This window comes from Balaenoptera physalus (genome assembly GCF_965194825.1).
Source record: "Balaenoptera physalus genome assembly, chromosome: 19".
NCBI lineage: Eukaryota > Metazoa > Chordata > Mammalia > Artiodactyla > Balaenopteridae > Balaenoptera > Balaenoptera physalus.
In genome coordinates this window covers 36,920,508-36,947,097 of record NC_138900.1, presented here as the reverse complement: position 1 = coordinate 36,947,097, position 26,590 = coordinate 36,920,508, and the positions used below count along the sequence as shown (strand labels likewise).

At 33.6% G+C, this 26,590-nt stretch overlaps 1 protein-coding gene across 18 annotated transcripts in view; it reads right to left on the bottom strand.

Moving 5' to 3' along the window:
• CHD9 (chromodomain helicase DNA binding protein 9) overlaps nucleotides 1–26,590 on the bottom strand; it is a 244,116-nt gene that overhangs the window by 108,215 nt on the left and 109,311 nt on the right. For 15 of the 18 annotated variants that reach the window (XM_082438894.1, XM_082438891.1, XM_082438893.1 and 12 more), the window contains one exon: nucleotides 9,130–9,461. In XM_082438894.1, coding sequence (XP_082295020.1) covers nucleotides 9,130–9,461 — 332 coding nt within the window. Of the gene's footprint in view, nucleotides 1–9,129; nucleotides 9,462–10,269; nucleotides 10,601–10,630; nucleotides 15,448–26,590 lie in introns of those variants that run through there. The other 3 variants (XM_082438889.1, XM_082438888.1, XM_082438890.1) reach the window with 3 other exon arrangements.

Genomic DNA, 26,590 nt, shown 5'->3' with positions numbered 1-26,590 from the left:
CAGGATTCAGTTTGTTCTGCCAGTCCCTTAAACTTTGGTATTTCTCAAATTTCTGTCTTCAGCCTTCTTCCCTCTCTATATACTATCCCAGGAAATTTAATTTAATCTATTCTTAACAACCACTTAGAAGCTGAAGATTCTCAAATCTCGTATCTCCAGTTCAGACCGTTCCCCAAACTTCAGATTCATTCAATAAACCAACTGTTTATTGGACACATCCGTATGGATATCCCACAGACATTAAAATCTCAAAATGGCCCCAAATGCAATCCCTCACTTTTCCTAAAACTAATAATGTACTAATATTACAGTATAATGTAAATTCAGAAATGTGCACACATCAAGAGAGTACATACAGCTCAGTGAATTTTCTCAAACTGAACATAAATATATAGCCAGATCCTAGATCAAGAAACAAGACATCACTGGTTTCCCAGAAGTCTCCTGTCATGCTTTCTCTTCAAGCAACAACCTCCTCCTAAGGGTAACCATTATGCTACTTGTGGTTATTTAATATAACCTCAAGTACTTGTGCAGATGATTTTCAGTGGCAAGGTAAGGGATAACTCAAAGTAAACTGATTGGTAGAAATAGTTTTCATGCACTCCCCCATTTGCTATCCATCTCCAAACCTAAATGCATATTTTAGACTAGTTTGTCGATGAGGACAACACTAGTGACAGGAAAGTTCAGTTACTTAAATAACAATTTCCTGTGAAATACAGATCAAGGCCTGTTAATACCCATCAATATACTGATTAAAAAGGAATTTTCTCAGTGTTTGGCAAGCTAAATAAATTCTGTATACATATTCTGATATGGTATCTGTGTGGTATCTGTGCGTCAAGACTCAAATCCCACTGAATAAAAACTTCAATGAAATCAGGAGCAGAGATATTTTATTTTTTTTTGTATTTATGACTATGAAGAGGTTGCGCTTTTCCCTTCTAGTAGTATAAAGTAATTAAATGAAAACTCTCTAAGGACAGTGGACTAAGCTGCTTAAACAATATTTTTATAAATAAACATTGCCTAAATACTAGGTGCTACCAAAGCATTCTTAAACATTCATCCTTTTTGGTGGAGGTTAGATATAAACGTTTCCTCTAATACCTTAGATTAACCTTCATTATATTATTTGAAAATTGTACTTAAAACAAAAAAAGAGGGACTTCCCTGGTGGCGCAGTAGTTAAGAATTCTCCTGCCAATGCAGGGGACACGGGTTTGAGCCCTGGTCCGGGAAGATGCCACATGCTGTGGAGCAACTAAGCCTGTGTGCCACAACTACTGAGCCTGTGCTCTAGAGCCCGTGAGCCACAACTACTGAGCCGGCATGCCACAACTACTGAAGCCCGCCTGCCTAGAGCCCGTGCTCCGCAACAAGAGAAGCCACCACAATGGGAAGCCCGCGCACCGCAACGAAGAGTAGCCCTCGCTCGCCACTAGAGAAAGCCCGCGCGCAGCAACAAAGACCCAACGCAACCAAAAATAAATAAATGTTTAAAAAAGACCTCAAATCTTATTTTTCATATATTCTGCATTTTCTTCCAATATTTTCCTATAGGCCTGGAGTAGCATCTTATTTCATAAACTCATTAACTATCCTTAACCCATGCAAAAATATTTTTCAAATTGTAACTTTGTAAGAGCTATTTCAAACGTAATAGTTTCCTACTAAACTTCTGAAATCCAAAATATTTACATATGCCCATTCTGTTCAAAAAAGGTACATTTCCATTGTAGGAAAAAAGTTGATTCTAAAACTTGAAGTCATTCTTGACTGACATAATTCTTAGTTTAAAAAAATATATATATATATACACATATACACACACACACATACATACATACATATACACATACTATGGTTACTTACACAGAACATTGATTCTTGAAAACAATGAAGTCATATCAGTTTATTATATGTTCTAAAATGGTATATAAGTGAAACTACAAAGAAGAACAAACATTTGGTTGGTATTGATCAGTAATTCCTAAATCTGTGAGGCAGTCTTCATTAGAAGCTTGTTTGCTAAAAATAGATTCCAGATGAGAAACATAAGACAAACCCAAATTGAGAGACATTCTACAAAATAACTGGCTAGTATGCTTCAAAGTTGAAAGTGTCATTAAAGACAAAGACTGAAGAGTTATTCCAAAATGGAGGAGTGTAAGGAGATAAGACAACAAAATGAAATGTAGGCTCCTTAACTGGATCCTGGCTCCCAAAAGTGGAACAACTGACACAGTCTGCATGAGGTCTGTAAATCAGTTAACAGAACTGTGTAAGTGCTTACTTCCTGATTTTGATCATTGTGCTTAGGTTACATAAGATATTAACATTTGAGGAAGCTGGGTGAAGAGCCTAAGGGAACTCTGACCTATTTTTGCAAGTGTGAGACTAGTTCAAAATAAAAACTAACAAAACAAAACAAAACCCCAGATTTGTAGGTTCCAACTCCAGAATTCTGATCTAGTAAGTGGGATCCCAATCAGACTTTAAAAAAATTCTCACCAGGTTTGGGAACCACTGGCTCAAAATAATTAGTGAAGAAAACTCTAGGAACAAATATTCAGGATAATGAAACTATTCTATACTTATAGAACACTTAAAATTTCAAAGTGCTTTTGTCTATAATATCTCAGTTGATCCTCACAGGCGAGGCAGACATTGGTCCCACCAAACTAACAGGGAAACTTTAGCCCTGAAAGAGAGAACAAACTGCCAAAATCACAAGTCCAGTAAAAGACAATAAAGGTCTCTTTACTCCTACTCTACTATTTCCAACATATCTTATTCATTTTAACATAAAATGACACTATACTTCAACCAGTCAATAGATATTTAATACCAATAAATATATTTTAATGAATAAAGAGAATTGTGAAACTACATTATCTGTAGAAAATCATTAAGGTTAAATTTATTGACTTTTGAACAACCAGAAATTTCTATTGCCTGTACGATGACAACTGATAGCCATAAATGTTATCTGAAGGAAATCAGATGATCCAAAAGTAGAAGAAATAAGATAATTTCAGCTTAGTAAAAGACCCAATTACCAAAGAGCATTCCATTCTTCCATCATGAATTACAAGGAGTTGACTATATTAAACTAAAATAAAATTCTAAAATTTCATTATACGTACATTCTACAAATAAATTGATCATTTGCTATTCTTAGAAATACCACAGAGTAAAGCAACAAAATAATACAGACTGTATTAATAATAAAGGCTTTATGCAAGTTTTGTTTTTTAAAACATGAAAGGGATCTGTTATCAATGTTAGCGAACTGCAGCAACAGATATTCAGGCATGTAAAAGAACTAAATATTAAAACATAACTTATTTCAGACAGCAAAGGGCAATTTCAAACTAAGTATAAGTATAAATTTGAAATGTTAATTCATTTGACAAGTACAGGCACTAGAAAACCTCAGTGTTTATACTTGACGTTTATATTTGATTTTCAGATGTAATTTATGCACTCATCTAAATCCTGCCCACATGTTACTCATGGAGGCTGTGTAACAAGCTGCATTCTACACAGCGTCAATCTGCAGTTGCCCCCTGTAGATTCTCTCACTGCAATAACTGGACAAACAATGAATCTTATCCAATTAGTCCATTTGTTGTAATTAATACATCCAGTTCATCATAAGTAAAGGAAACAAGCAAAAATACTATTTTACATTATAATTTTTTTTCTCTTTGTAAGCCCAGTGGAAGGCACTGGGGTTATTTTTAAAGCCATAAAATATATATGTGTGTATTTTTTTTTTTTTAGATGAAGAAACACATTTAACTTGATGCAATCACTCCAGTTTAAAGTTCAGTTCAAGACTCTAGCTTAAACTCATCTGGAAAAAACAAGTTTTAAAGTGGTTCTTTATTTTAGTTAATCCTTAAATTTGTGAAAGCAGTATTGTATGGTAAATTTTTGGTAACTTGGATTGTAAATCACTTCCTGTTTAGCGAATTCCCTGGTGGTCCAGTGGTTAGGTCTCCGTGCTTCCACTGCAGGGGGCACGGGTTCAATCTCTGGTCAGGGAACTAAGATCCCGCATGCCGGGGGGCGCAGCCAAAAAATAAAATAAAATAAAGTAAAATCAATCAATCAATCACTTCCTGTTTAAGATTGAACGTCATTTTCTTCAAAAAGTTAATTCACTGAGTTGTTTCATATAGCCACTAAGGTGAAGTACTAGCTAAGTATTAACCATAGTATATTTATCAGCACAGTTTAATTTTTATTCTTTAAAAAACTTATTTCTTCTTTTTAAAAAAAGAAAATGACATTTATGCTTAAAAATACTGACAAAATAGGAACATTAAAATCAAATACTTTACTTCAGTGTCCTAAGATACACATGTTAACATCTATGAAACAAACATTCATCTAATTAACAAAGATATGCCATAGTTTTAACTGGCAATATATTTTTTTCTTTCTTACTGACATATAAAATAATGGTGTGTCTTATAATCAATGACATTTTAGATTCAATGAAATAACAGCACATCATTTGCTAATGATAAACCTTACTAATACATCTTATGTAAAGGTATAAATCTTAAAAATGGACCTGTAAATCTTAATTAAATTCATAATAATACATAATGTATATATCAATTCTTTCTGCAGATGAATACGTTTCAGATTTTCACTGACTTTAAGTTTAGATGTAAGGAGTGAAATCAATAAAACATTTTATCTTCTTGGCATTTAAAAATTATAGAACTTACATAGAGACTACTAATGGCATGATTAATAATTAAAACATATATAATAAATTTATACCATATATTTTCAAAGTGCTTTTTTATCATATGCCAAAAACAATTAATTAATTAATACATTTATATTTTATCCAAACAGATAGTAAATTCTTATTATTTTGAATACTTGCAATCAGGGTCTCATCTGTTACTTTATTAACATGGACTATAAAGTGATTATTCCCAATTTCTGATGATTCATCTTATTTTCCCTTCAGACTTTGTTCATATTATTTTTCCCTTATATTATTATTTAGATGTAAGTGTCTCTCTCTAGACATACATGTGGACATACATGTTCGTTTTGTTTAAAAATACACACATACATATCTATGTATACACATGATGGTAGGTAATTAATAAATGTTATTTTGCTTCTTCCTTCTTGGGGGTTCAGAATGACTATCGCAAAGAAGGGCACAATATAATTTACAGATCTAATTTAATGTTTTACTGTTTTTTCTTTATAACATGACACCCTTAATTCCAACTTGATTTGATAAATATTTCCTAATTTAGATGTTTTCTGCTTTAACTGAAGAGAAAAGCTACTTGTAGCACCTGATAACTCCCATTCTTGTAACAAACAGAAAGAATAATTATGAATAATACAAAAAAGTATTTTTTTACTTTTAATCATGAAGTACCTTTACTGATTAAATTTACAGAGCCACAAGAGCATTTTAAAGTGTCAAAGGCATTCTACTTGTCAGTCTGATAATCTAATGCAAGAAGTAAATTATAACTGAGAACATGGAAACATAGTTTAAATGTCAAAGTTATAAAACATAAATCTAAAAATGCTTCAATCAAATCATGTGATATTTTATTACATAATCTAAAACCGAAGAGAGCCGAATAAGACAATTCTACCAGAAGTCTTAGAATGAATTTATTTTAGAATTTAACTCTCTACTATTACTAAACCATTAGTTTTGTCCCTGTGATTTAATGAAGGGTTAGCTTGCCATTTCTAATCTTGATTTAACAAATCAAACACAACCATTTGGCATCATTTAATATTTAATCTTCCATTCATTCATTCATTCCATAAAATTCATTCCCTCCCATTCATGGAGCATCTATTATGTACCGACCATTATTAAAGAAATACCTGCTCTTCTACTTGAAAGGCAGCTTGTTAGAACCTGACTGCCAAGATCAAGAAAAATGTCAAAATAGAAGGTTGTTTCCAGTCCTACCTCACTCTTCATTATCCACCGGCCATTTCCATTTCAACTTACACTCTTCCACATAACCATGTAACTCCTTTCAAACTCCAAGCATATTTCAAAACAAAATTTACCTGTCCTAAATGCTACTCTAGCTAACCTGATAAACAGAGGCATTCTCATATGAAAGAAAAAAACAACATTAATAAGTTAACCTATTATCCTTCTTACCAGGTAGCAACTGTTTGTTTTCATTTGTCTGCTTGATTTTTAAATTCATCTTATTAGGAACAGGGCCTTAATGGAAAGAGAACCTAGGCAGATAGGTGAGAGTTTAGGCTTGAAGGAAGGGGCATGGCTCCCGGCCTTGGCTTTTTCCTTAAATAGCTATATGTTATTTATGTTTTCAGAAAATAATGGCTAACATTATTAACAGGTATTGCTCTATATGCTTTAAGTGTTATTAAATCATTTCATCCTCAAAATAACACTATAAGGCAAGCACTATCATTATCCTCATTTTATGTCTGAGGAAACTAAAACTTGGAGAGGTTAAGTATTTGTCCGAGGTCACACTGCTTGTGACAAAGGGGAAATCTGAATAAGTGCAACTGGTTCCAAAGTCAAAGAACTTAACCACATTATCATACTGCATGCCCAATCTAACTCACAGAATTGTTGTAAAGATTAAATGAGACTATATTAAAGTCTCTGAAAAGGACACTCTATTCCTTGTATTAAAAAAAATTAATCTATGAAAGTGACAGAAAAACTGAAAAGGTTTCAAGCACACTAGCAAGCAGAGGCAAGGCAGTATTGGTTTTCTTCTGATTAGTATTCCTAGATTATATCACATCACATATGTGGATTAAATAAGCACCAACTCTGACTATATATCAACCATAACTTATTGTCTACAAATCTAGTTACTTTTGAAATTTATATTTCACATTGCTCATTGTTAAGTTCCAGCACACATTCTCTTTAATTTTATCTGATATAAATCATCTGATATTAGCAAAAGTTCAATTCTTCTAAAACTCATAGAAAAACAAAATCTTTACAAGAAAACATTTAATACATCATGAAATATTATTAATTAAAATGATGCAAGTAAACTTAACTATTTAAATGATGCTTCTTCGCAGAAAAATTAAAAATGGCAAATTCAAAATTATAAAATGTAGTGGGGCTTATTGGAAAGCACAGTAATGAAATATTTCAAGTGACCAATATAGAACTCTAGATTGTATATGAATTTCATTTCCTGCCATGCTTTTTCCTCTAACATGATAATAATCTTTGGTTGTCTGATAAAGATGATCAATAAACTGTTTCACTCCAACAGCTTAATAATATATGGGCAAGCTTCACTTTTACTTGCTTGCAACTTATAAATTCCTCTATCAAAAAGTCATCCACTCCCAAGTTTTTTTTTCTGTCAATTACTTAATACCTCGCCATGGAAATATGTTTCCAATACAATTCTCACCTCTTTTCTCAAGAATGCTATCTCTAAAAACAAATACTAAATTGATCATGCTGTGCAATATTAAAATAATTTATTGTTAATAATCTACCTATTTTTAACAAAAATACAAATATCACAGAATACGTCAGATACTCTACTGTATTACTATTCCCTACATATTAATCCACATTTTTCAGAAATCCATGTTTCTCTATTACAATTTAATTATTTCTAATTTCCCCTTATATATTGTTTTTTCTTGAACCAGGTTCACTTCTGTTATCTTTTGCCTCTAGTTATCTCCCCCCCCCACCCACCAATTTAAACTTACTGTAACTCTTGAGGGTTCTCTACCGATTTTCTTATTTTATGCATTATTTTTAAATACGCTTTCAAATGGTACCACTATTCTGAGTATATCTCTGTACAAGTTAAAACTGGAAAATTTTAATAGCAGTAACTTTTAATACATTAAAGGATTAAATATGGGGTTTCCTAAATTAAAACTAGACAAAATATTGAAAAAATAAGATATTTTCATACCAAAACGTTTAAATAAAAAAGGAGCAGAAATCTAACTTTCAAATTTTATCTTAGCTATCTGCAAATGAAATGCAAAATCAATAATATTAATTATTTCTCTATTATAGCAAGAGAGCCCATGTTATTTAATGGTTTGGACTGAAAGGCATCAGGACCTAATGATATAACTCAGTTTGGTGGTTTCATTGAAAATGCTGTGAATTAATTGTTTACAAAATTGTGTTAGTTCTAAATATGTATATAATATATAAATAATTTTGTAAGCAAATGAAGATTTTTATAATAAGGGAATTTTTCCTTTATTGTGTACTTTTTTCTGTGGAAGAAAGAAAACAGATTAAATACTTTATCTAAAATTTCATAAAGCCTTCAAAAATAACCAAATATTCCTGCAAAACTGATTCTAAACTATGTTGGCCTTAGATTATTTTTACCCTTGCATGCAAAACAAACATACATATAAAACAAATAATAACACTTATTATATTTTTTGAAAATGTACTAGGTAAGTAGTCAAATAAAAATACCTAGGATTAATATACCCTCCTAAAGCAATTCTTTGTCCTTATAATTCTCTTGGAGCATTAATCCTCACCTGGCCTCTTTATTACATAAAGTAAATCAGAAAGACTCTAAGGGAGGAAGTCTGTAAGAGCCGAGAGCTGCTTATTGTTGATTTAAATGGTCTTAGTTTTCTTGCCATTCCATTTAGTTCAATGTTGTGGGTTTATGAGAAAATATTATATTTCATGTTTCCAAACTATAAGGTGCCCAATGAAGTACAACTAAGAGGTAAAGAAATCTTATAAAAAATTTCAAGACATTTTTTTAATAAAGAAAGTACATTAGGAACTGGCACAGCAATATGGGTTTCGTTTTGTTTTTCCTTTTCCTGTTTTATATATAAAATGTTCTCCAATTTTAAATTCCTTTTACTAACATTAATATACAAAAAAGTATGTTCATAGACTAGTAAAATTTAGTAAATTCTCAAATATTACCTAATTCATTCAAAAAGGCAGTAAGATACACACAGTATCTAACAACTTAAAACTCCAAAGTGGGAGTAAACACATCACACGCAAATCAAAAGTAGATTAGACAGACTGAACTTTACAAAAACTTCAAAGGAAGAAGATTTAATTCTTAACCAACTTACCCAATTTTTGTCTTCTCTTTTAACTTAGAACAAGTTTTTGTTTTTTTGCTCTCTTTGTCCTTTGGCTTAGATTTCATCCTTCTACCTTTCTTTTCCTCTTTTCCTTCAACTGAAGCACTAGGAAAGTTTTCAGGGCTCATTACTCGTGGAATATTGCGTTCCCCACGCTCCTTTGCTTTTGCTATGGCCTCTGATATTATACGATTAGCCTTTTCTTGCTTGCTTTCTGATTCCACCTTTTTTCTCTGCTTCTTCTCGGACATGATCCTCACCTGGGTATTCTGCAACTTAGTATATGTCCCAGAACCATCACTCTTCTTGGAAGATGGAGGCTAGAGAAATCAAAATAATTTTTATACAACATACCAAAGTACATTTAAACAATTAACATAAATAACCAAAAATTTAGAATTAAGCTTTAAGAAGTAAAATACATAAGCAAATATATGAGTGCTACAAACAAATTTAAAGTTAAAACATTTTGCTGATATAGAAATTAGTGTAGGTATAAAATAAAAAGCTCAAATACTGCTTTTAAAAGTGAAGGTTAAAGAAGGATAATATAGATTCATTGATATTTTCATAGCATTCTTGATTAGTTGATTCAAATTTTGTACTATAAATATAGCTAATTCAAGTTTAGTCATGTAAATATTCTGGGCATTTGGAATAAGTCTCTTCTTTCCTCTTCATTCCGGAACTCTGAAAATTATTAATAAATTTTAAATAGCAATTTTAATTTAGAATGACTACTCCCCATAGTTTATTATGACTTTTAGAAAAACAAAGCCTCTCTGCTTTATAAGAAACTGGAACGAGAACCTGAATTCATTTAAATCATTTTAATGTGCAATCTATGCAGCAATGTAGCTAGTTAGTAAACAGACATTCCCATACTTAAAATTAGAGAGAGTTTTAGTTTTTCTGTGAAAGAGTTAAATGAGGATTTTTTTTTCTCTTTCTATATCATAATATTTTGCTCAAGCAATTCTGGAAAAAAACAAGTTCTAGTTTTACGTTAAAATTATTAATATTTTAGCAATATCACAGGAAGCAGATCAACAGCATTTTAAAAAGAATATCCTCTTCAAACACGCATTCATCCCATATTCTTAGATCACAGTTTTGTTACGTTCTTACCCGTAAACATGCCTCTGACTACAGCAAGGGAAAAAACCACCAGGAATTTCCAAACACATTTTCATGCTGGTTCCAGTGTGCTTCACTGGATATCTTTTCTATACCTGCCTCATCAAAGGTTTCATAGCAGTGCTGCAGCACTGGGAAAGGAGGGAGGGTTTAGAATCGCTCACTAAAATGCCACCTTAAGGCCTACAGGCTATAACAAATAACCAAGACGCGAGAAAACAGCAACAAGCTCAAGATGGCGATGCAGTACGACTCCGCAGCAGCAGCCAGTAATAAGGAAGGTTATTCAATCCCATTAGCCTTTTAGCCCAAAGAACCCCTCCTCCTCCCACTCATTCAGGCTTTCACTTACCCTTCCTCTTGGCCTCTTCACTGAAGACATTTTTGGCGTCAGACAAAGGCTTGCCCTCTGCTTTTTCACCACCCCAGGCAGTGCTCAAGAAAAAAGCATTGAAAGAAGATTCCTAAATGGCCTATTTAGCAAGCTGCAACCAAGAGATGCACAACCCTCCACAAATACACATTGTGATGTATCAACACATTTCTGCCTTGGCAAGTTTATATCCACTGTTCATTCTATTTAGATATGAAAAAGACTGTAAACCCGTCCTAAAAAGCTGAGTTTCCTCAATAGCTGTAAGCAGATAGCCAGATTCCAACAAAGCACAGAAAGAAATGAATGCACAAAGCATCAAAATGCATCAGCATGAATATTAGAGATGTCGTTAAAAATACTGACTCCTTCTGAGGAAGTAGGCCAGCAGATGGTGCTACCAGTTATTATTCCATTAGACTCTGCAATTTAACCCCCAATGGACTGTTCTTCCCTCCATGTAACACATTAACTCTCACTCTACCATTTCCTGTAGTAAAGTTTTTAAAAATATACGTAAAAACCTGATTTAAAAAAATCATCTGAAAAGGAAAACTGTAGTGAAACGGCTTTATGTAGCTATCAATGTTAAAAAACAAAGTCCAATGCAATTTTTACCGGAGAAAAATACTTTTCTCCGTGATACTCTATTTAAAACATAAACACATCTGAAGATGAGCAAAGGGTTAAAGAGGAGGTCATGCAAATGAACCCATAACAAGTGACTTCTCTTTAAGAAATTAGATAAGGTTTCTTATTATTCTTCTAACAAAAAGCAACAATGTCATTTTTAAAATAGAGAAATGAAGCTATTTTCATTTAAATTCCAAAAAGAAGTTTAAGATTTTGAAATGAACACATAAGAGCTGTCTATAAAAAAATAACTAGCCATAGTTAAATTATTTCCTTACTTAAACCTGAATAAATACATTAATTTATTTTCCTAACATAAAAAACTCCTAAACATTCCTGACCTTTACTCCTCACATTCTATTTCAACTCAACTGTTGAGTTTTTAAGATAAAATTTTAGTTTTAGTCCCTTGCTAAAAATAAATAAGTAGCAAGTCCTCCTGAATTTGATCGTTATATACCTACACTTTTCATCTATAAAATATTGAGACTATTTTAGTAAGCAATGATTTTAAATACCTAAAACAAAATTTTCACTGCCTCAAAATTCACATTTACGTCTTTCATTAATACCATTTTTTTTAAATTGGTCTTGGCAAGTCATCTGATATCTGTATTAAAGAACCTGTTTTTAGTTTTTTCCTTTCAGGCATCAAAGGTCTCGAAATGGAGCAACATTATATAAACAGTGTCCTAGAAAGACCAATCTAAAGAATAGGAGAGGAAATTAAAGGCATAGGACCACTAATGCAAGAAAAGGATCTTACTGACCTGGAGGTCATCTATGTAAAAATCATAATAACCAATAATAAGGGCTAACACTTACCAAGTGCTTATTAGGTGATAGGCACTATTCTAAGCACTTTACATGTAATAATTAATTTAATCCTGAATAATAGGGTAATAGTGATAATGGAGAGGAGTAACAAATGGGAGAGATATTCTTACAGCAGAATTGCAAAATAACAGAACAGACCCAAGAGCACAATTTTTTAAAATCATCATAATAATAATAGCTAACACTTACTTAGTCCCTACTATGTTCTAGGCACTATTCCTCTTATGACATGTAAATGAACAACATGGATTTAAACTGCGTGGGTCCACTTACACGCAGATTTCTTTCAATAATAAATACTACAGTGCTACATAATTCACAGTTGGTTTCATCCAAGGATGTGGAACCACAGATATGGAGGAATCAAGAACTATAAACATGGAAGAATAACATATATGGAAAACTGACTATAAATTATACTTGGATCTTTCAATGAATCGCTAATCCTGTATTGTTCAAGGGTCAACTGTATATTATCTCAATTAATCTTAAAAACAACCCTGTGAGATATGTACTACTGTTACCCTCATTTTATAGCTAAGGATACTAAGGCATAGAGAAATAACTTGCCCAAGATCACAGGCTACAGAAATATGGGGTAGGGATTAAGAGGCAGAGAGCCTCATAATGGAAACCGTGCTCTTAACCACTATATTATATCGTATTTGGTTCAAATACCATAACTTACAGAGATTAATTTGAACACAAAAGAAAGTAAATGACTTTCTCAAAATCTCAGAGATACTAGTAAGGAAGCAAGAAGAAAATTTAGTTTTTTTCAGTGCCCTTTCCAAGAGGTAGAAATCAACTAGATATGGGTGGGTTTTGGCTGAAGAACAGGAAGAGTCAATACTTGCTTTCTAGACCAAGTAAGTACTGGTACAGGAGGAGATAAAAGAAATGTTGAGAAAGGGTGTGTATGTGTGCATGATAAGTTTAATTCTTTCCACACTGAGTTTGAAATGAAAAGTTTGAGTAACTGGAAATTTTGGACTGGATCCTCGGAGAGGTCAGGGCTGGAATATAAGATGTAGATTCTCTTGCTGTTTTCTTTGAATATCCTTAACTCACTGACACTATCCACAGAAACTATAGGATGATTTCCAAAATATCTCACTTCTCCTTAAAGCTTTTCAGTAGATTCCATTACTTGATTCAAAAATCCCAATTATTTAACAATAAATCTTAACAGTAGACAATCAAATATTTGTGACCAAACATTTCTGTGATCAAATATTTCTTCTACTATTAGGATATAATATTTTAAATCTATATTCCCATAGAACATCAACACGGAGGTGTTAACTAACTAATCATTTTTAACATAGGTGATTTCCCAATTTACACATAGACACAAACATACAAAAGGGTAGTTAATAGTAACTTTTCTCAATGTTACAATTTTTCTCTTTTTCACCTACATAAGCAGTCAACAAATTCTGTCCAATCTACTTAATTGTGTTTTATTTTGTTTTCTTCCTCTCAGTCCCAACAGCTCCTGCTGTATTAATTTCCCACTTGTTATGGTTACATTATAGTGATGTAGGAAAATATCCTTATCTGTAGGAAATATATCAAGTCATTGGGGGTGATGGAACATCTGGTTTGCAATCTACTCTCCAATTCTTTACAAAGTAAAAGAATTTCTTTGTATTTCATTTGTGATTTCTCTGTAGGTTTGTCACAATTTCAAAACTCAACTTTTAAAATAAAGGCAGGGACTTCCCCAGCAGCCCAGCCGTTAAGACTTCGCCTTCCAATGCAGGGAGTGCAGGTTCAATCCCTGGTCGAGGAGCTAAGATCCCACATGCCTCATGGCCAAAAAACCAAAACAAAACAGAAGCAGTATTGTAACAAATTCAATACAGACTTTAAAAATGGTCCACATCAAAAAAATCTTTAAAAAAATAAATACATAAAGGCAAAAAAGGCCTTGCTCCCCAAGGACCTGTATGCTAAATGAGAAAAAAAAAAAAAGTAAAAGAAGAGAAGGCACATATATTAATAACATATCCAAATATTTATAAGAAAAACAAGTCACAGCAAAACATAAAGATGATATCATATGTGATGTATCAATTATTTTGATAGCAACTAGAAGAATATATGAAAGACCCTGGATGTCATATTTCAATACTAGAGAAACTCAAGGATTTATGGTATGAGTGTTTTTCAAACCATAGGTCATGATCTAATAACAAGTCATGATATAAATTTAGTGGGTTCAGACTAGCACTAAAGAAATGAAATATAACAGAATGAAAAAGAGTGGTACCTAACCTTTATGAATGCTACCTCTTAAAAATTAGATAGTTTTAATACCATGGTTACTCCTCTTTTCCTTTATGAGAGAAAGAAGCAAAGAGATTTGAGTAAGAAATTAGAGGTGTTAAAACCAGAGTGGGGACTCAGTTTTTCCTCCTCTTGGTAGAATAATTTTCCCACATACCTACCCACCCACACTGGGGAATTCATCCATTTCAAATATTTTAGTTGCATACAAATAATTTAAGAATTTGAATCACCAGTGTGTAGACCTGAGTGGAAATCATAAATTTTCAAAAAGAAGGGGAGAATGATCACATGGCTACCATACATCTACTATAGAGCACAGGTTCTACTATTAGGGAAAATTATAAAAAATTTAAAGTTCTACTTCACACATTTTTAAAACAATATGAAGGAACAGAAAGTCTCAAATAATAAAACAGATATAATTCCTTAGTAATAATAAAACACAGAACAAAGAATTTTCAACAACATATATAAAACTGTATTATAGCTAAAAATCTTCCAACTTTTCTCAGGAGAGATGACTCTCAGGCTTCAGACCTGGGGGACTAGGTGAATGGAACTTGCAATGGAAGAGAATACAAAACAGAATAGAGATAGCAAGCCTTGAGCAAGAATGAGTTTTACTGCCTAGAGAAACAACGCAGAATAAGAGAAGAGAACCATTAGAAGAGAACCCAAAACACCAAGTTTTAAAGAGCTAGCAGATGAAGAGGAGTTAAAGAAGGAAAGAAGGAAAAACAAAAAGAAACTACAAAAATGGTAAGATGAGCATCAGGAAAGAGTGGTGTCATGGAAGCCAAGAGGAAAGAATAAAAAGCTCTGCCATCAAAAGGAAAGTAAATATCTGAGAGTAATTTGATATCATAAAGCTAACTTAGAAAGCATTTTAGTTCTGTTGAATTGTTTATAGTAAGCCAGTATGCTAGTTTTTAACATCTTTATTTTAGGAAGAATCATATAATTATGTACTTAAATATTCAAATTAGATAGCTAGTGGGAAGCAGCCACATAGCACAGGGAGATCAGCTCGGTGCTTTGTGACCACCTAGAGGGGTGGGATAGGGAGGGTGGGAGGGAGAGGCAAGAGGGAGGAGATATGGGGACATATGTATATGTATAGCTGATTCACTTTGTTATACAGCAGAAACTAACATACCATTGTAAAGCAATTATACTCCAATAGAGATATTTTAAAAATATTCAAATTAAACCAACCTCTAAAAACAATAAATTTGTAGTTAATTTTAGTAATACATGTCAAACGTTAGTGGTAACTTCTTTTGCATTTATTGCATATAACTTTTTTTCCACAAAGTACCAATAAAGACTTGCTTTTAAAGAGAAGAAAAGGAGGAAAAATTGATCCAAATTATTATCTGTCAAAGTCTTCTGAATTTTACCCTTAGATTTGTTTTCAGAGTTTTTGATGTATCTGAAGCAATTATTTTATTTCACTTTCTTCACATCTGTGAACTCACATGTTCACAAATTAAAAGGCTTATTTTCATTTTGTGACTTTTACTAGTAACCAGGTTTCCACTTTTAGCTAATGATGACATTCTTTTTTTTCGACATCTTGAATTTTACACTGATAAGGTAATACTATTAAAAGTATTCCCTCTTTTTTAATCATCCACATAGCAGTTCAGGCAAACAGTAGGTATTCATAAAAGTGTTTTTTTAAAAAAATAAACATTTATTATGTGACTTACAGGAAATACAGAAAGAGAAGAATATGTTAGAGGATACCATGGGAATGTGATCAGCAAAATCCAGAATGTGGGAAACTCTAAAGAAAAATGACTGTTTCTTCAGCAAAGAAACAATAAGAAACAAAACAAAGAAGGGTAATCATAGATCAAAAGAGGCTTAAGACTAAATGTAATGCCAAAATTAAAAAAAAACAGAAAAAAGAAAAGACAGACACTTAAAATTCGTATCAACTGAATGCAATACATGGCCCTTGTTTTGACATAGACCTGAACAAGTCTGTAAGACTACATTTATTAATACTAGGGAACTTTAACTTTGATTGGGTATTGGATTATGAAGGAATTCTAGTTATTTTTTAAGTGTGAAACTAATTTTGCAATTGTGTTTTAAAGCTAAAACCTTTATCTTTTAGATATACAAATTGAAATATTTACAGATAAAGTGATACCTGAAATATTTACAGATAAAGTGATATGATTAAGGTGTGTTTCAAAATAGTCCCTGAAGGGACTAATAATCCCTGTATGATAGTCAGAGGGTCGTATAGATGAAAAACAATTGCCTATAAACTGATGGCTGTCGTAGCTGGGTGATGGCTACTCTACTTCTGTGTACACTTGAAATATTATATAATAAAGAAATTTAAACCGTTATATTCTGGGAATAACAGGTAGTTTGGCATGACAAGAAAACTAGATTCATGTGGAAGAATGATAAGCAATAAAGACAGAAAGGTAATGGGTCAGATTATCAAAAGTGTTATAAGTTATGCTAAAATATCTGGACTTTATGCTGAAGTGAATTGGGGAATCAATAAGCGATTACATATAGAGAGGTAACAGGATCAGATTTTTAGATTTAGGGCTGCTAACTGGTTTCAACAAAAATACCCAAATATTTCATGGAAAACTTTTTTACTTACAAAAAGGCCATATATGATATAAAAACAAGTAATATTTAACCTTCTATTTTATATTAGTTTGTGTTGCTTTCTCAATGCTGTATTTTCAAAACTTCATTTTTTGTTTCCAAACAAATCAAAAGTGTATTTTAAAAACATTAAACCACAAAATCTCACGAAGTTCCTTACTTACTGACAACATTAAATATACTGAATTCATCAGTCCATAAATTACTAATGATACTAAAAGCTGTTCTCAGTGTAATGCTGTGATTAAAGGAAAGGGCTTTGGACTCAGCCAGCCCTGGGTCCCAGTTCCATCATCTGTAAAATGGAGATAATAATAGTGTCTACCTTCTAGGGCTGTTGTGAGACCTAACAGATAATGCTTGTAAAGTGCTTAGTATGGTGTCTGGCATACAAATACTCAGAAGTGCTAGGTACTATTGTTATTGCTGTAATGTGAAGTGCTTAGTATGGTGCCTGGCAAATACTCAGTATAGTGCTAGGTACTATTGTTATTGCTGTAATGTGATATTGTGCCCACCTCAGTGCATCATCATATCAGGGGATACAATGATGGCAGTATGTCTTATAACTGGTACTGTTATCTTTTAAATATTTTATTTTATTTTATTTTTTATTTTTGGCTGTGTTGGGTCTTCGTTGCTGTGCACGGACTTTCTCTCGTTGCGTCAAGCGGGGACTGCTCTGTGTTCCGGTGTGCAGGCTTCTCACTGTGGTGGCTTCTCTTGTTGCAGAGCACTGACTCTAGGCCCGCAGGCTTCAGTAGTTGTGGCTCACAGGCTCTAGAGCGCAGGTGCAGTAGTTGTGGCGCACGGGCTTAGTTACTCCGTGGCATGTGGGATCTTCCCGGACCAGGGCTCAAACCCGTGTCCCCTGCATTGGCAGGCGGATTCTTAACCACTGCGCCACCAGGGAAGCCGGTACTGTTATCTTTGATCCCTTGGTTAAAGTAATGTCTGCCATTACTCTCTGCTATAAATTTCTCCTTTTATAATTAGCAAGTATCTTATAAGACTATGCAAATACCTTGTTCTCATATATATTTGCCTAGTAATTTTAGCATACATTGATGGTTCCTGCCTATAACAATTATTATTTGGTTATTCACTTAATGGAAATTTTTTATTTCCATCATTCCTTCCACATTTTCTACTGGAATTCTACTATAAACAAAAGTTGCCTCTTTTCCTTATTTATTTATTCATTCAGTCATTCATTTATTCATTCAATTACTGATACTGGTATAGACTCGTAGATATTTATTTTATTCTATGGGTTATAATTTGATACTATGATTATTTATTTGTTATTCAAATTGTCCCAGCTTTCACCATATAGAGCTCCTTCAAGTTGGTTCCTGAACCTTGTTTACCACCATCATATTTTGAACACTTCCTTACTTTCTGGCACTGTAAGATATTCCAGGTTCATGGTAAGAATAGTTTAACGGAGTGGTTGAGGCGGAAGCCATATTATAGTAGATTAAGAAGTAAATGGGAAGAAAGGAAGTAGATACAGTGAGTGTTAAACACTTTTCCTAAATAAATGAAGGGAAAATGGCAGGCTACCGTGGAATTAGAAACTTGAGCATGTTTATTGGCTATAAAAAAGAAGTCAGTAGACTGCTTGAATATATAAGAGAGAAAGAAAAGCTAGAGAGAGTTTTATCACAAGTAGAAAATTTAAAACATTTTCCATATAACAATTCAAAATTATCACACTACCAATAAAAAATTAAAATATTATATATAAATATCACTTTGGTAAATAATATGAACTTCCCATAGCACCTTTTCTAAAATGCTTCTTAGGGGAAAAAAATTTTTTTAAAGACTTCTTGAATATGTTAATTCAAAAACCATTTTCCTTCCCAAAAGTATTCACAATTTCTGGTGTATTTTTAAATTTGACCTCCCAATATTCCTATTAATCAAATTATTAAAATTAATCAAATATTAATTATTCCTAACTGCAGATGAAAGAGTTGCTATTATCCATTTTCTCCAGATTAAGAGAGAGACTGGAGTGTGGCAGTGACAGTCTGACAAAACCAACAGGTGAAATACATTCTTAAAGCCTTAAGAAGACCTGATAAAGTAGAAGGGCAACAGTGTAAGCAAATTAACCAAACAGCTGCATAATTCGGTGGACAACACTAACCATCATATTCTAAATTCTTTTGGCAATGTTTCCAAAAGTATTAATAAAACAAATACAAAGGAAAAAAACCTCTTTCAAGTCTTTTAAAGGGGAGATTGAGAGTTGGTCCTGTTGAAAGACACTGGTTTTTTGTATACAACGCATTATGAAAAATCAATTTTAATTTTCAGACTTCTGAGATTATATATAAAAAACTATCTGAACACTCAAGTAATTACTAACATAAATAAAAATGATGTTAAGGGAAGACTAATATAAATACATTTGCAATAAGGAAAAAATTTAAAATAAGGTATTTGAACTTGATTTACAGTTTTAGGCAAAAGAAAATCAAATACTGAAAAGTAGCTATATATAAAAAGTCAAAAGTATTTTAGAAATCACAAAATATACTTAATTTCATCATATTAAAATTTCATCTTGCAGAATGCAAAGGAAGTAATGAGAGACACTGCATCTCTGGATGTAACTCTGACCATAAGAAAAAAAGTTATTTGTGGAAGTAGAAATGATGGGAATTACATGAAAAAACTAAACATGACCTTTTGGTGTCCGTAACAGGTCTAGGCATAGTAGTTGTGTGTCATAAATGTAGGCCTTTTGAAGTTAAAGAAAAAAAAGTATCATCATATGGCCTGAAACTTACAAAAGCATAGACAGATCAATAAACTCAGGAAATATAGTTCAACAAGTCAGGACTCAAAAATACAATTCCAACAATTCAATAAGAAATGATTCTAACAACAACAAATGTAGTGTATCTAAAAATATTGGGTGCAGCCTTACAGATTTCAAAAAGTAGAATGCAAGAGACAGATTTAAGAAGAATATGAGAGGGGCACTGACTGACCTGTAACAATAGTGCTGGGAAGTCCACAGTGAGTTAAGAAGGGTGTAACTCCAATGGTGGGTCTGAACCTGGGGGAAGTCATGCTACACTTTTTTTAAGAATAGGAAGAGGCAAACCTACGCATGTCAACTGAGCTTTTCCAAAATTTGTACAACAGAATCTACTTCCTCAGCTTGTGCTAAACCGCTCCAAATGAATATTTTCAGTTTAAATTTGTGAACTGGTGCCATCTGGTCAATCTTCTGGGTTCCTACTAGCCTTTCACTTGAGCTTAAAATCTCTTCAGCAACCCTACCATTAGTTCTTAATTAGCGTCCCTCTTAGATCATACACAAAAATGTTGATTAAAAAAAAAAATCTTATGAGGCTGAATCTATAAATGGGTATTCTTGTGTGTAGGCGCACACACACACACACACACACACACACACACACACACACACACACTCCTACCTACTTAAAAAAAAAAAAATGTACATGCCTTAACAGCAGCTCATGTGAAAAATACCAGGGAATTTTAGCTCACTGTAAACTAAATGAGTGTATGGTGTAATGAGCTTGCCAAAAAACAAATGCAATCTTACATTGCACAAACAGAAATGTGGTATAAGGAACAAGGGAGGTGATAATTACAGTATACTCTAGTCTCACCAAGAGAAATGTATTCTGTTTTGGGTTTAAGAGGAATACAAACTAGATCACTCATTCAAGACATATTATTTGAGTACATACTACCTGCCAGACAGATTGTTATAAGTACTGGGAATAAAACAGTAAACAAGACAAAGTCCCTGCTTTAATGGAGCTAACATTTTAGAGAAGGAGATAAACAAAAAGGAAAAAAAAAAAAAACCCATCAGGTAAGGGTAATGGCTATGCAAAGAATGAAAATAGGATGACGTGATTAAAAGTGATAGGGTGACTATTTTAAAATGGACTCAAGGAAAGTCTAACTGAGGAGGCCACTTACACTGAAATCTGAATGAAAAGAAAGAACTAGCAATGTAAAGATGTGATGAAAGATGAATCAAATTATTCTAAGCAGCCTTGAGAGATCAGCAACAAAGCACAAAGACCAACATACTGGTTTTTATATCTTAAGAAGAAGTTTCCCTATTGGATAACATTTGCACCAACTACACTATACTTCCCAGTCTATACATCTGGAGACTACTCCATGGAAGTGCACCTCAATTCCTCTTCAGACCTTATCTGTTCAGGTCCTACAGTTTTAAGCTGGTTCCTTCTAGTAATGAGCCATCACTATTCTCGATGGTCTGATTTTCTAGGTCAGTGTTTTTTAACTATGAACTAAAATCTCATTACAAGCCATCAGTTCAGTGGATAGCCATTAACATTCTTTATAAATGAAGTAGACTAGTGTTTTGAGAAGCAATGGTTACATCTTAATACATACACGCCCCTACATATATACATTCATTAACATTTAAAAACACATCTATGCTGGGTCCCGGACAAAAACTTTGAAAAACACTGTTCTAAGAGGTTAATGAATACTTCCATGTCATTTCATAGGAGAGTTCAACCCAGACTCTTATTTAGGGTTGGAGGGCTTTGAGTCACCTGGTATTAGTCAACCTGGAGTATGGGATCAACCACATTGGGCAATCAATTAATCAATCAGTTACATCTATTTAATGGAGTGCCAATAAAAACTCTGACACTGAAGCTCAAGTGACATCCCTGATTAACAATACCCCGTGCATACTGTCACGCATCAATGCTGGGACCTGATTCCAAGGAGAGAGCTTTGTGTTGAAACCCTCTGAGACTGCCCTATGCATCCCTTCTTTGGCTAATTTTAACCTGTAACCTCCTCTGTAATAAACTGTAATAAATAAATTTTAACCTGTAACCTCCTCTGTAATAAACTGTAACCACAAGTATAATAGTTTTCAATGAGTTCTGCTAGCCTATTATTGAAACTAAGGGTGGTTCTGGGAACCTCCAGAATTTGTAGTTGGTGTCAGAAGTGAGGGCAGTCTTGGGACTGTGTTAGCTTTGCAGTTTGGCTATCTCTTGAGTAATACTCTCCAATGAAAACAAAAAGTTTAATGAGAAAATGAGAGATCTTGATCTGATAACTATCTTCAAATGTTAGCCAACTGCAAAGATTTTCAAGTTTTTGTAAGATGTATAAAACTAAGACTGCAATGATTCCATTCTACTGAAGGCCTATCCATAGGAAATCTGGACTGAGAAAACTGCTTCCTTAAATATTCCTATGCAAAATCTTAAAAAAAAAAATCTGTATACAGGAAAACATCCATATAACAAGAAACTGGGTAAAGAATACACTAGACCTAGCTGTACTATTTTTTACAATTGCATACAAATCTGCAATTATCTCAAAATAAAAAAGTTTAATTTTAAAAAAAAAGAAGAAAGCTTAGGCCTTTCTTGAGCTCAGAGACAGTCTCCTTCTGGCCTTGAAGAAACAAGCTGCTATGAGTTCTACAGCTACAAGGAAATGAATTCTGCTGACGATCCCATGAGCCTAGATGAGGGCTGTGTGTCTCCGATGAGATCACAGCCCCACTGGACTCACTGGATGCAGTCTTGTGAGACCCCAAGCAGAGAATCCAGCTAAGCTGTGCCTAGACACTTGACCCAAGGAAACTATGAGATAATAAATGGATGCTGTTTTAAGCTACTAAATATATGGTTAATTTGGCACTACATTCACATACCCTACAATTGAACAATTTCACTCCTGGGTACATACTCAACATAAATACATATAAAGTTCAATAACAGGCAAAACTAATCTATGAGGGTACAAGTCAAAATGGTGATTACCCTTAGGGTGAGAGCAAGCAGGGACTAGTAGGAGGCCCAAGGAGATTTCTAGGATTGTGATAATGTTCTATTTCTTGATCTGGATTGGTGAAATAGATGATGTTTACTCTCTGAAAATTTATCAAACTATTTACTTATAATTTGTATACTTTTCTGTACGTATGTTATATGTCAACAAAACTCACATTAAAGAAGTTACATAACCATCAAACTGAAGACTATTATTTAACTTTATTATCATTAATCTAAGTAAACAATTCATTACAACCAGATTTTAAGGAAAAAACCATCTGTTCTAATGCAATGATGTCTTGACACTAAAAACAAATTATTTTTCTTCATTGTTAGCATGATATTTCATGCTTTTCATCCAGATAAATAATAAAAAAATAAAAGGGAAATATAATATTATATGTTCCCTCAATAAGAGGAGAAATCTACAAAATGCTGAAGACATCTGAGAGTTAATTCAACCAATGTTATTAGGGGAAGGTAGGAGCTAGAGGAAAAGGAAGTTTTTTAAAACCCACAATCAAAATGTGAAGATTTTAAACAGAAATAGAATGTTTAAGTCTATACTCATTTTAGGTTGTTACGCTTCTGAATAACATGATCATCTTCTCTCTTTCCAGTTATATCTCCAATTTTAAAATATGTTTTACTTTATATTCTAGCAACACAAACAATTTCAGTTTTTAAAAAAAAACAAGTTATACCAATAACTTTGAATTTACTGTTCTAGTTGTCTAGAGTGTCCTTTCTCTAAAAGGTAGCCTAGCAAATGTCTATTCAAAACTCAGTGTAGGGACTTCCCTGGTGGCACACTGGTTAAGAATTCGCCTGCCAATGCAGGGGACACGGGTTCAATCCCTGGTCCAAGAAGATCCCACATGCTGCGGAGCAACTAAGCCCGTGTGCTACAACTACTGAGCCTGTGCTCTAGAGCCCGCGTGCTGCAACTACTGCAGCCTGCGTGTCGAGAACCCATGCTCTGCAACAAGAGAAGCCACTGCAATGAGAAGCCCATGTACTGCAAAGAAGAGTAGCCCCCGCTCACCGCAACCAGAGAAAGCCTGCGCGCAGCAACGAAGACCCAACGTAGCCAAAAATAAAAATAAATAACTAATTAATTAATTAAAAAAACAAACTCGGTGTAGGTATCACTTCCTTTTTACAATATGTAATTTTACTGCTATATTTGCCATAGCATATTTTAGTTATTTATAAGTCAAGGTCATATTTGATTTGTACCTCTAAAACCTATCCAGTGTTTGGTACAGTTGCATCATCTATGCAACGAGGATAATCATAGTATCTAAAGGATCTTAGAACAGTATTTGACACATAATAAGCACTCAGTAAATATTAGTATTAATTATTATGGTAAAGATTAATGTTCCTTATATAAAGAAGTCTCAGAACTCCATAATATGAAAACAAATATTCCAATTTTAAAAATGGGCAAAATTTTTGGCAGACACTGCCAAAGATGATAAATGGATGGCAAATAAACACAAGAAAAGACGCTCACATTATTAGACATAAGGGAAATGCAAATTTAAACTATATGAGATACCACTACACATCTATTTGAATGGTTAAAAAAAAACATGAACAATACTAAGTAGGAAGAGGAAGAGAGGATATTGAGAAACTGAAACTCATACACTACTGGTGGAAATGCAAAATGGTACTGCCATTTTGGAAAACAGGTGGTAGTATTTTACAAAGTTAAACATACATTTAATATATGACCCCTGGCAATCCCACTCTGATACCTTTACCCAAGAGAAATGAAAACATATGGTAACATAAACACCAGGTACACAAATGTTTACAAAGGCTTTTATTCATAAATGCCAAAACCTGGAAACAATCCAAATGTCCTTTATCTGATAAATACATACACAATCTTTGGTTCATTCATATGATGGACTACTACTCAGTAACATGAAGGAACACACTACTGATACATGCAACAAAAAATATGCTAAGTGGAAGAAGCCAGACGAATAAGGCAACATGATATATGATTCCATTTATACAACATTCTCGAAAATGCGGAACTGTAAGGAAAGAAAATTAATCACTGTTTACCAGGATCTGGGGTTGAGGGAAAGGCTGAGTACAAAGAAGCATCAGAGGATGTTTTGGGGTGATGGCAAAGTTCTTTATCTTGATTGCGGTGTGGTTATACAATGTACATGTTTGTCAAAACTCACAGAAATGTACACTAAAAAAGGTGAATTATGGGCTTCCCTGGTGGCGCAGTGGTTGAGAATCTGCCTGCCAATGCAGGGGACACGGGTTCCAGCCCTGGCCTGGGAAGATCCCACATGCCGCAGAGCAACTAGGCCCGTGAGCCACAACTACTGAGCCTGCGCGTCTGGAGCCTGTGCTCCGCAACAAGAGAGGCCGCGATAGTGAGAGGCCCGCGCACCGCGATGAAGAGTGGCCCCCACTCGCCGCAACTAGAGAAAGCTCTCGCACAGAAACAAAGACCCAACACACCCAAAGATAAATAAGTAAATAAATAAATTTATTTTTAAAAAAAAGGTGAATTTTACTAGATATAAGTTATATCTCAATAAACCTGAATTTAAAAAAAGATTAATGTTCTTTAGGTCTCAATTCCCATATTAAGAAGTTAATACCACTAGATTCTAAATCCAGGTTAATGTCTTGATATCCCTTTTCCTTAATCCCAGTAGCTGTCCTTGAAGCCTTATGCTATGATAATTACCTAAATCTCTAAACATTGCCTATTCCTAGATTTCTAGATGCTGTTTTCTCACTTATCTGCTTTCAGGAGTCTGTGTTATATGTGGCTGGACCTCCTTAATCCCACAAAATTGCCTAGTTAGACTTCTTTCTATAAATGACTGGGTCTTACAACACAAACACACATGCACACACACACACACACACACACACACACACCTCTACACCTCTTTACCAGGTCTTAGCAACATTAGAGACATTGATCTCTTCCATATCTGGCTGTGCAAAAGACTTCAACAGACTCTTCAGAAAAGAAGATATGCATTTTTGGACAATAAGCCCATGAAAAGATGCACAGTATCATTATCCATTAGGAAAATACGAATTAAAACTATAATGAGATATAGTACACAGCCAATCAAGTGGCTAAAATTAAAAAGACTGACAATACCAAAGACTGAAGAAGAGGGAGCACCTCGACCTCTCATACACTGCTGGTGGGAATGTAAAATGGTGCAACCCCACTTTTGAAAACAGTTTGGCAATTTTTTATTAAGTTAAACATACATTCAACATATGACCCAGCAACCTCATTACCTTTGTATGTATCCAAGGAAATGAAAACATATGTACACAAAAAGACTGAACTTAAATGTTCACTGAAGCATTATTAAAAATAGCCCAAAACAAGAAACAACCCAAATGTCTATCAATAGGTAAAATGGACAATTGTGGTGCACTCATAAAGTAGAATGCTAGTCAGCCATAAAAAGGAGCAAACTACTGACTCACCCAACAACATAAATGAATCACATATGCATTGTGCTGAGTAAATAAAGCCAGACTCAAAAGGCTACCTACTGTATGATTTCATTTATATCACATTCTCAAAAAACACAACAAAAATATAAGGGCAAAAATCGGTGGTTGCCAGCAGCTGGTGGCTGGGGGAGGGGCTGCTACAAAAGAAGATGAGGGAATT